Raw genomic sequence first — 12,182 nt, 5'->3', positions numbered from 1 at the left:
AGTAGAACAAGTGTACACACCTAGAGGGCTTTCACAGGGAAGAGGGGCAGCTGGACTTCCTGGCCGTGCATAGTCCCCAGGAGTGCATGTCCTCCCAGCGGGGCATCTGCTCAGTCCACGTTCGGTTTTCTTCACGTTTCTGATATTTGCTGCAGTGTTCTGGGAACATGAGGACTTTGCTCCAGGAGGATGAGATAGGGAAGTTTCATGCGACACTGCAACCACATCCTCTCCAAAAATTTTTGGACAGTTTTCGATCATAAATGTTACCAGAGAAATCTGTGTTAAAAGAGGGCGAATACAGAGTGTCTCTGTTAGTTTCCTGGCTGCAAATCACATTTTCCCTATTAATCTTGGAGGAAAAAAATGTGCAGTCCAAAATTCTGAGATAAAGTTAGCTGTTAGAAAGTATAGGGGCTGGCTTTGTCATAAATTTAAAAGATTGTGAGATCAAATGTACAAGTGTGGTCATCACAGTGCAATGTTATATAAGAGGATGATTTCCAGGTTCTATATTGTGATGGCCAGTATGTGATACATACTGTCCACTGAAATAGCTTTGGTTCCATTTGATACATCCACGTGTGAGCATGATTGTAAGAATGCTCCTAGAAAGGCAGAACTATGGAGGGAAATGCGGGCCCCATCTTACTGAAAGTTCCCATGGGCTGCCTAAAAAGCCAGAGACAGTCAAACCCGTCTGAGCAGTTACATTCCCATGTCTCAGTACAGTGCAATGGTAACAGCTGCATCAATATCTCGCTGTAAGTGTCGTTTCTTCATATATCCTTAATTACTTAATCTTGAAACAGCGATGACTTAGTGGAGAAGTAATGGTAACTTCTTGATCTTATGGTTCATTATATTGGGAGGTATTTCAAATAAGTTCTTCTTGGAGGAAATGGGATAATTATGGATCTTCAATTGCAGGTACTTAGGGACCCTAACTTTTACTCCTGATCTTTGATTCTACACAATATGAGGAATATTATTGTTTCTTAGTTGGGCTCTTTACAACATGATCCTTAGAGGTCCAAGGACAATTGGTTAATTAATAATGAATCAGAAACTCAAATGCTTAGGAATCAATATAACCATTCGATCACTATATTATATACATTTTGATATTTCATTATAGTATTGGGAAGGTGGCTAACAGAGAACAGTAATCACTTCTCTAAACCAATCATAACCAGCATCCAGAGCCCAAGGGTATATTTAATCACATTAATCAGGAGTCATAATGACCATATCTGATTAAAGCAATCCAAATTGAATTGTCTCTGTTTTGTTGGGGAAACCACCTTGAACGCTAGTAGAATGTCACACATTCTACACTGATTCTATCAGAATTAAGTCTGTTTTGCTGACCCAATATCCAGAACTCTTACTTTTTGTATCATTTCACAGCATTTTATTTCACTGGGTGATTGTAGGATATTCTAAATGACCACTAAAGACTGAGTCACTGAGCTCAAATACCCATTTGTGTTTTAGGTAAAATTCACCAATGATTCCTTCCCTGCAGAAGAACTCCCCTCAAAGCAGTACTTACTTTACAAAATGAAACAATACCAAAATCAAAACAATCAACCACCACAACAAAATAACCCAGATGCTCAGGATAATAGTGTTTTCCCTTTTTTATTGTAAAGGCTTACCAAAGCTAGGCATTACCTTTTTGCCAATGTCTTTTGTCCTTCCATTATTCCAGGAGCTGTGCATGAATAAGAGGCATGGGGCTATCCCAACAGATAGATGGTAAGAAGACATTTCAGTAACAGGAGAATTACTTTTAATTTCATATAATATTTGAAAAAATTGCCTCAGAAGCGCAGCATTTGCAGGTGGCAGTTTATCTAAAAGACTGAACATAGAGAGAGTTATTTTTAAACAAGTACACTCAATTTCTAAATATGAATGAAGGGAACAGAGTAATAGAGTCGATTGCTTGATGCTCTGAAAATAAGATGAAAGAATTTTTACTCAATTATACCTTGAAATATTTATCCAAATCAGAAAAAAAAATTCTAATTAGAATGTGAAGATAAGATAATAAGCCTGGGCTACTGTAATTCCCTCGGTAACACACACTTCTCTTTTGAATGTGTCTTTTGTGTTTGTGAACAATTGAAACATTTTCCTGTCTCTCAATGTGTTTAGTAAATATTTCTGTGTCTATTATCTCTAATGTGTAAGCAAATATTACTTCTATTTTGTTGATGTTGTTCACAGAGTTTGCCAACAATTACCTCTGCACTGCAGCTAATTTCTCTTCCTCATCAACTTTTTTCGTTACAGCAATCCACTCATCATACAGTTTTGAGGTCATCAGACTTCCTTCGATGTTTTTTAGGAAGTCCTTAAAAAGAGAGGAAAATTATTTCATGGAAAAAAATTAATCATGGAAATTATTCAAAATGCATTTTACTGTAAATTTCACATTAATTCTAACTTCCTTCACAGCTCTGCTAATTTCCCGTACTTAGAACGTTCCACGATATATTGGTTCAGTGAGTTTCATCTATTCAAACTAGAAACCCAAGAGTATATTTTCAGATTTACTTGGACTATAGAAACAACTTTCCTTAGCTCAACATTCCTCTAGTGGACAGCTGAGCAAGCCAGCATAAATAGGCAACCAATATTTCAGCTTGAAAACTATTTCAAATGAGAGAAACATACAATTATGGTAACCACAACAAAAGCAACCATAGAAACTATTATCTGATTTCTGAGGAGCAGAAAGCCAGGTCTGGTACTGGAAGCATGGAATAACATGTGCCCAGGGTTCTTACAGAATGCCCTGTCCATATTTCATTACAAAAGTGTGACTCCTAACTCTATTTAAATTTTTAACGAATATTCACACATAATACAGCCCTTGTCCATCAAAAAAGTTGTCTTTGCAATGGTTGGAGACTGTGACCAAAAACTACAGCTGTTTAAGGCACAATGAACAAAATATCCTGTGGCTCTGAGCCACAGTTTATAAACATACATACTAAGTCCTGAACTGGGGCTCTGTGCATTGGTTAAGAGAGTCACAAAGATTGTTTACCAGAGGATAAGGACATTTGCTTTGAGATTGGGTCTACTAGAAATGAGGGGAGGGCTCACATTTGATAACCAAAAAGTAGCATAGCTTAAATAATTTCTGAACAAACATCATCCATATTTTTAACATTAACACAGGAGACTTTGAGCTTACCATATTTCTCTCCTGTCTATCTATTGTCACTCAAGTGAATACAAAGAGAAGAGCACTAATTCCATAGACTCAGGATTCCTGAGGGTGGATGATGGAGGGACTTTCCCTACCTTAAAGATCCACGAAACTATGTGCACTGATTGCTTGTTCATGTCCACCTCTTCTTCTGAATCCAATTTGTCTTTTATTGTTTGGCACAATGTTATACTCGGACGTACTAGAAAGACACCCTCCGTTGTGGGCCCTTCCCTTTTTAGTAGGGACAGCATGTCCTGAGAAGTAGATACGGAAATATCTGTCAGACTTTGTGCAGCACAGAGCATTATTGGCTCCGTGAGAACCAGACAAATGGTATGCACAGGTGCAGTTCAAGTACTTGCATGGACACATAGGACCTCAGCTGGTTTGGTGCCTCAATCTTTTGTTGTAAACATCCAACCCTAATGGTAATCCTTAAAGTTCAGGCAACATTGCTTTTCATCACATTTTACAAAATTGTTAAGGGATTGAATCCAACATTTCCAATAGATCATTCCTGAATAACCCTCTCTGATCTTCCTATTTTAAAACCAATGTTTTGGGACACAATTTTTACTCCACATGGTCATAGAAGTGAAGGGGTCAGGTATTTTAGAAGCAAGATTTTTGTCTTAAGAGAGCCAGAGAAGAACCATATGAGACATACCAGAATTGCCGACGGCAGGTTGCCATCCTGACAAATGGAACCGAGTTCTCTTCCAAACAGTTTTCCTCCATTGTTAAGTTTTTGGGTGGTGCATATTTGGTCTGGGTGAGGCACACAGATGCTGTGCCACCACGATGATGTAGAAGTTCTTTGTTTCTTAAGAGTCTTTTCCTTCATATCTGATCAGGAGTTGAGATCGTCACATGGGATAGTATAATTTATACAAATCTTTTACAAAACTAATTTCAATGACAAAATGTCCCTATTTTAATAGGTTAATAATTCTGTTGTGTTTATGCAGCCTTCTTCCTGTATAACCTACACTGTTATTAATCTTAGTGATGTCTCTAAGACATGGTCTAAAGTTCTCTAGGTGGAATTCCCACAAGATGATGCTGTCTCACTCCACAGTGCATCATGAAATACTAGAAACCTTGGTTGAACAAGCTCCCTGAAATATGTATAGAGTATTGCTTCAGTAGTCACATCCATTTTCGTTGATGCCTTGCCTTTATTCACATTTAAAAATTTTCTGTTTTCTAATGTCTTTTTATCCTTCGTTTTTTGTTCAGCATTTTCATGAACCATTGTTAAGTTTATTTTAGCAGCAGTATGTCCCCCCCATGAGAAAATATGTATGACTATATATTTTAGTGTAAGAATACAGCTGAAATTCTAGTTTCTTTATCCTTTCTGAGTTTTCTGTTAGAATATTGATCCATAATAAAATTTTAAATATGTTACTTAAAACAAATAAATTAAAAGAAAACAAATGAGTAATATAACACAGTATAAAATAGCCTTCATTACTGTAGAACATATTGTCTTCCTGGCTATCTAATTCAAAATCAGGAGGGCAGAAATCACAAATAATATTATATAGACTGACAAATATATCTCAATCAGTGTGTGTGTGTGTGCGTGAGTGTGTGTGTGTGTGAGTGAGTGTGTGTGTGTGTGTGTGTGTACTTATATATATATGTATACCAAAACGCTTTTCAAAATTTTTGACTCAGAATTTTTTCTGTCTAAAAGAAATGCAGGGACAGAAATGGGAGCAGAGACTGAAGGAAAGGCCCTCTTGAACTTCCCTAAACTTCTGGTCCATCCTATGTATAGACAGTAAACCATGATAATCTTGCTGATGAAAAGATATGCTTGGAGGCAGGAAACTGACGTGGCTGTCCTCTGAGAGGATCTTTCAACATCTGACTGAGACAGATGCAGATACTTATAGGCAACTATCAGACTGAACCCTGTTTCCCCATTGGACGAATTAGGGGAAGGAATGAACAACCCCATAAGAGGGAGAATAATATTAATTTTCTTGGCCTCAGAGCTCCCTGGTTCTTAGCTAATAACCCAAGGGAATACATTGCCAGTCTGTGGCCCCTGCTGCATATGTAGCAGATCTTGTCTTGTCTGTCCTCAGGGGGAAGGGATGTCCTGGCTCTTGTGACGGCTTGATGACACAGAAAAGGGGAGGATATATGGGTGAGGTGGGAATAGGAAGGTTGGTGGGGTAGCACCCTCTAAGAGGCAAAGGGACAGAGGTATGAGGTTGGTTTTCATAGGGGTGGACCAGGAAGGGAAGAATATTTCAAAGGTAAATAGAATAATTAAGAAAAAAAGGACAAAATTTAAAAGAAATCAAGTGTGAAAGTGGGAGGTTTCCAAGAAAAGAGAGTGAGGAGAAATTATAAAAGAATTCTATCCTTTGAAAAGTATTTTAAAAAAATTCAAAATGCCCAGTCTATCAATTTTAGCATCATTTTGACTCCAGATATAGGAATAAAGGGTATTTTTATAGAATTTGAAGTGAGATTAGAGAGTTAGCTAAAAGCCTAAATTAATTTCTATTCAACCCTGCAACAGAATATCTTTAATCCCATAAGTCTACTTTTATTATGTAGCTTTCATTGCAATAGTTTGTCAAAATGCAGTTTATAAGGTAATTTGGGTCTATATCATACAATCACTTGATGGGCAACATATCAGGATCCATGGCTTAGACCTGCAATTCTCATAGGAAAAAAATGTATACACACAGTGCTTGATATACCAATTTATGGTGCCTGGAAAAAAAATGAAACATTCTCCCTATAACCAAGCCTTGTCTTCACATCAGAATTTAGAGTTCTGTTCATATGGACCTGGCACATATTTTTTAGTTTTTATTTTGATTAGTACAGTGACCCACTCCCAGGAAAGGAAATGATATTATGCTGTGATGTTTATGACAATTTAAAATGGGAACTAAGAAAAGCCACCCAAAATAAGATGTCAGACTCACTTTTTTGGCTTCTGGCTGAGTTTCTGGGCCTTAAGATGAATTGCCCCTGTGCATCAGCGTTTAGATATTTCATGATCAGCCCAGGTAGGGAAGGGAAAGCAGTAAAGTTTCTTAAGTCCCGTGAAGTGAAGTTCTTTTGAATATTTATCATTATAATGTCATGTGGATACTCATTTCCTATGAGAAAAAAACATGAATTATAACCAATGCAAGTGAATATTGGCAAACTTTCTGATACAATTTCGAATGCTTTGCTGTATTTCTCCTCTTCATATTTCTCCTCTTACTCCTAGTCCTCTTCCTTCTTCTTCTGGATAATGTAGACTGTGCACACTAGAACCCTAGAACCCTTACAGAGACACTATAATTAAGTAAGCTGAGAACTCTAAAATCAATGACGAGAAAAATTTCAGTGTGCCACTTTCTTTACAGAATATAGACCTAGCAGTGCAATGTATTAGAGGGACTTTTGTTCTATTCTGCTCTAAAAGTTTGAAGACATACCTGTTGGAGTACTAATATCAACAAACTTTTTACATCATTTGAATCCTACTTCACTTGTCAAGCTTAATATTAAGCAATTTAAAGATTTCACACTGTGTACATAAAATACATATGAGCACTAATTTTCTTCACAAAGATAATTCTTATATCCTATACTAGCTACTTAAAAGCACAATGAAAAGCCTAGATCAAAAAGGAGAGAACCAACAAAAGAGAAGAGGACAGCCGGAAATAATATCAGGTCTGAAATCAATTAGAAACAGATTCCATAAAACCAAGATTTGGTTCTTTGAGAAAATCACAAGACACATTAACTTAAAGTGACTAAAAGTCTCAGAAATCATATGCAGATTTCCAAAATCATAAATGAGAAGAGAGATAAAACAGAAATTGCGGAAAATAAAAAAAAAGCATTAGGATTTAGTACAATGATTATACTTGACAAAACATAAAAATCTGGCCTGAATGAGAGAGTATGCTCTTTTTATTTTTTCCTTTTTTCTTTTTTTTCTTTATTAACTTGAGTATTTCTTATTTACATATCGATTGCTATTCCCTTTACTTTTTTCTGGGCCAACATCCCACTAACCCCTTCCCTTCCCCTTTTATATGAGTGTTCCCCTCCCCATCCTCCCACCATTACTGCCCTCCCCCCAACAATCACGTTCAATGTGGATTCAGTCTTAGCAGGACCAAGGGTTTCCCCTGCCACTGGTGCTCTTACTAGGCTATTCATTGCTACCTATGAGGTTGGAGCACAGAGTCAGTCCATGTATAGTCTTTGGGTAGTGGCTTAGTCCTTGGAAGCTCTGGTTGCTTGGCCTTGTTGTTCATATGGGGTCTCAAGCCCTTTCATGCTCTTCTAGTCCTTTCTCTAATTCCTTCAACGGGGGTCCCGTTCTCAGTTCACTGGCTTGCTGCTGACATTTGCCTATGTATTTGCTGTACTTTGGCTGTGTCTCACAGGAGAGATCTACACCCGGTTCCTGTCGGTCTGCACTTCTTTGCTTCATCTGTTTTGTCTAATTGGGTGGCTGTATATGTATGGGATACATGTGGGGCAGGCTCTGAATGGGTGTTCCTTCCTCCTCTGTTCTAAACTTTGCCTCACTATTCCCTGCCAAGGGTATTTTTGTTCCCCTTTCAAAGTTGGAGTGAAGCATTCACATTTTGAACATTCGTCCTGAGTTTCATGTGTTCTGTGCATTTAGGGCAATTCAAGCATTTGGGCTAATAACCACTTATCAGTGAGTGCATACCATGTGTGTTTTTGTGTGATTGGGTTACCTCACTCAGGATGATATTTTCCAGTTCCCTCCATTTGCCTATGAATTTCATAAAGTCATTGTTTTAGATAGCTGAGTAGTATTCCTCTGTGGAAGGGCATCTGCGTTGTTTCCAGTTTCTGGCAATTATAAATAAGGCTGCTATGAACATAGTGGAGCATGTGTCTTTGTTGTATGTTGGGGCATCTTTTGGGTATGTGCCCAAGAGAGGTATAGCTGGGTCCTCAGGTAGTTCAATGTCCAATTTTCTGAATAAACTCCAGACTGATTTCCAGAATGGTTGTGCTCTTAAATCTGCCAAAATTTATGTCACTTGAAGGAACATCTTCTTTACGAGTTAGAACTTCACATTTTCAGGATTTTGAAAAGACTAGGTTTGCATGCACACTTGGTGATCTCAGTTTTTTAATTCTTATTCAATCATTTCTGATAATTCTATTAACATTATTTATTTGGCAATAATCTTGTATTGAAATAAAAGAAGGCAATAAATGGAGTAGCTGAGTTTAAGTCAGGTTGTCTCCAGAAATCAGAATATGATCTCACATTCAGTTACAGAATTACTTGTCCTATGAGATGTCAACTGAATACTTTACATGGATTCAGAGAAATGGCTACATTTATACTATTCATTACAAAACAATCTATATAATTTGGAATAAATAGAAAAAAATTGAAGATATAACATTTCAGATGTAAACTTGTTTCTGTGTGTAAGTCTTTTGCTCACATAAATACCTGTTTACTATGTTGCACTTGGTGTGTGTGCAGGTCAGATGTGAGAATTAGATCCCATGAAACTTGAGTTATAGACAGTTGTGAGCTACCATGTGAGTTATGGAAATCCTTGAGATATCTCTCTAGGTAGGAGGATATTCTGTAATGATCACCAAATGATTTTTTTAATTGTTTTCTCCAGAAAGAAGATGCCTAAAGTTTTGTTTTGTTGGCCTTTGAAGGAAAATTCAGTTTTACAAAAAGAAAAGCACAGAAAAATTCCTGTCATTGTCAGACTGTTGCTTATAAGATGTTATCTTTTGTCTGAAGGTCATATTAGTTATTAATAATGATTTAAATGAATGACATTTTGTTTAAGTCATTTTGTTTTAGTGTTTAAGTATAAGACAAAGCATGGACACATTGAGAATTCACCAAACTCAGCTAGTCCCTCTTTAGATTACCCTGTTATTACCTTGGAGTACTCTTGGAGCTTCCCCAGGGCGAGAACAGAACCACAGTTGATAATCTTCAATGCTCTGGAAGGCAAGAAGAAGCAACCATCACAAATAAGCTGACATGGGAAACTTGAAGAGTCTAGCAATTTCCTTTACTTTTCATATCTAGCTCTGTAGCAGGGAAATTATTTAGACCAGTATTAATGATATATCTTCTGAACACAGGTTTGAGCAAACAGGATTGATTTCAGGAGAAAACCTTTGGGTACTTGCCTTTCCTCCTGGATGGAGCCTTGATCTACTGATCCACTATAAAATAAGAAGTTGCATTCAGCTATTAGCACTAACCAAGACAAATATCATTATGTAATTTCTCACATCTGGGCATACTGAGCAAGGAATATTTAACTTCAACTTAACATGAGCACACAACCTAGTGCTCACAGATGCATATATTCACAGTGACTATGATGACTTTAGCAACGGAACATTTGAAAGATATGATAAATTAGATAACAGTGAACAAAATACTCAAAAACAGAGAGTCTTTGAGGGTACCTAGAAGGGAAAACTGCTTTTGGCTTTCAATGTGAGATGTCCTGTCTGTGGAGATGAAGGACATAGGTCTATTCTGGAAAATAGATGCAATGCTGGAAAGAAGGTCTGGAACGTATTCACTGCAAAAGTGTTATGGATCCATTTGAAACCATCATCGGAATAGAACTTTCTGTTAAATTATTGAGCACCACCCAGGAGTGGCTCTAACCAGAATTGTTAATTTTATTTTCTTTTAGACTCCTATTTAAAACCAATGACATTGCCCCATATAGATTGTAAGTATTATACTGGAGACAAAAAACATACCAGCAGACACACCACCAAATACCCATCCATGCCCCAACATACACAGAGAGGTGATAATGAAACAGAAAGAGAAAAAGTGTGAGACAGAGTGGAAGGAAGGGAGAGGGAGTGGAGCATAGAGACAGAGACAGAGCATCATGGAGATTCTCATTTTACAAACTCACAGAAAGTGATAGACACGTACACACAAACCCATCACAACACTCATACATACACAGTTAAACAGAGATACTCATGCACATTCTAAAATAGAAAAACAAAGATATATACACATATGGATGCAAAAAGAATATAGAAAAACAGATGCATTCATTAAAGACTTATTCAAAGTTAAAAATAAACACACCAGAACATGTACGCTTACACCTCCATACAGAGAGATAAAAACAAGAAGAAATGGGCAAGATGAGAGAGTATAGTCTAATTTAAAAAAAAGAAAGAAAAAGAGAAGCAAAGACGAAAGAAAACTCTTCCCAGTAACATTGGTATCCGTTAAATTATGTGTGAGCATATGACAAGTTAATCACAATTTATTTTAAATTTTATTATCTAGTGAATCTAAACATATAGCCCAAATCATTAGGCTATTAGTTCATTAAATCACATAAAACTAGACAGGAATTCAAGAAAAAATGTCACTCAAAGGACTATTATTATGTCTTCGATAACTTCAGGTTAAAAAGGTAGCATTTGTCAAATATGATATATCAATGTATAGTGATCTTATTTCTGCTGTATATACACATTTCCACATATGTGAATCTCAAAAGCAAAATTCCATTTTAACTCAAAGTAGACTGAAAGTAACTTACATGTTTTCTCATCATTGGCAGTAACTTGCTGATTATGTCATTGACTGTATCGAAGTTTGTTGCTGTTACATATAGAGGCTATAGAATGTGCAGAGAGAAAAAATGCTTTAAAACAATGTGGAAGCTCATGTACAAATTTACTATGATCTAATCTTTGTTGATAACTTATACTCTGTAACGACTCATCTAACATGTAACTTATTTTCTTCCCATAAGTCTGGAAGACACTGAGGATAACATATTTATCTGAAAATTGAAATCTTGGGTACTGAGAAATCAAACATGACTGTCACAGGTTGTGTAAGATAAAGGGTGACTGAGATGCCATGCGTGTTAGTGCTAAGCATCCCGATTTTTCTTTAATTATGGCATAAGGTAGTCATGGAGGGCTCTTAAAAGGAGAGAAGAGACATTTGCTACCTCCCAATTGGACTTCCAGCATTAGACCCTACTTCCATGTGCTGCATGTGCACAGCTCTAGGGAAATGAGGATGAGAAGCAGCACAATTATTTTTATAACAAATCAAATTAGTGAGCACTCTTCTCATATCAGGGTTGTAAATAGTAAAATGGTATACAGATACTCTATATCTGTACACTCTTGTTGAAATCTTTTAGGATGTTAGACCTAGATATCCAAAATATATATTTTACAGAGAAGACTCCATTTCTTAACACACCCATGTATAAGGAAGGGTCCTGGACTATTAGCTCTCTACTGCCTCTCATATTTAGAATCTGCTCCAAAAACCTAGGATGACAGCAAGAAGGAAATAGCATGAAATCAAAGTGTAGTAGTCTGAGAAAACAACACTGATGTACTGGAAATCTATACATAACCAGACAGTGAGTAGATAAGTATATTTTTATGAAGTTAGTTTCTATATTGTCAGATATCTGTGATAAGGATTTTAAGTTTCTAGGAAAGAGTCCCTTCAATAAGAAACACAGCACAGGTCTCTCTCCCTATCCCTAACCATAACCTTGAACAGAGACCGAAGGAAATCACTTCACAAGCCATCTCTTTCCCAGAGATTTTATATGTTATTTTTTTATTATTCCTTATTAATCAACTGCTTGGTATAAACTCTTACTTTGAAAATGAGGAGAGTTTGTGTAAGTGTGTGTGAGCCTCTGCATGTGCATGTGCTTGTGTGTGTGTGTGTGTGTGTGTGTTTGTGTGTGTGTGTGTGATAGTTTGTTTATGTGTTTGTTTGTGTGGTTCTGAAGACTCATCGAAGACCCTAATGTTACAGGTCAGCTTAGTAGAATTTTATGAAAAGGACACCTTACCCTAACTCATTTTGCATGTAGTTAAACAGAGGGTAACAATTATGCAAAAGCATATTTGA

General features: G+C 36.7%; 1 protein-coding gene across 1 annotated transcript in view; it reads right to left on the bottom strand.

Annotated features, from left to right (window-relative positions):
* Positions 1-12,182, bottom strand: part of LOC148006700 (uncharacterized) — a 46,005-nt gene that overhangs the window by 23,431 nt on the left and 10,392 nt on the right. Inside the window, exons 6-13 of the mRNA XM_087640776.1 lie at positions 10,831-10,908; positions 9,172-9,235; positions 6,190-6,366; positions 3,897-4,075; positions 3,322-3,483; positions 2,253-2,362; positions 1,678-1,867; positions 21-279 (exon numbers count right to left, since the gene is read on the bottom strand). Coding sequence (XP_087496902.1) covers positions 21-279; positions 1,678-1,867; positions 2,253-2,362; positions 3,322-3,483; positions 3,897-4,075; positions 6,190-6,366; positions 9,172-9,235; positions 10,831-10,908 — 1,219 coding nt within the window. The remainder of the gene's footprint in view (positions 1-20; positions 280-1,677; positions 1,868-2,252; positions 2,363-3,321; positions 3,484-3,896; positions 4,076-6,189; positions 6,367-9,171; positions 9,236-10,830; positions 10,909-12,182) is intronic.

Source organism: Rattus norvegicus, chromosome 2 (assembly GCF_021556685.1).
Source record: "Rattus norvegicus strain SHRSP/BbbUtx chromosome 2, alternate assembly SHRSP_T2T, whole genome shotgun sequence".
NCBI lineage: Eukaryota > Metazoa > Chordata > Mammalia > Rodentia > Muridae > Rattus > Rattus norvegicus.
Note: the sequence above shows the minus strand (reverse complement) of the source record. Positions and strands in the feature narration are given on the sequence as shown.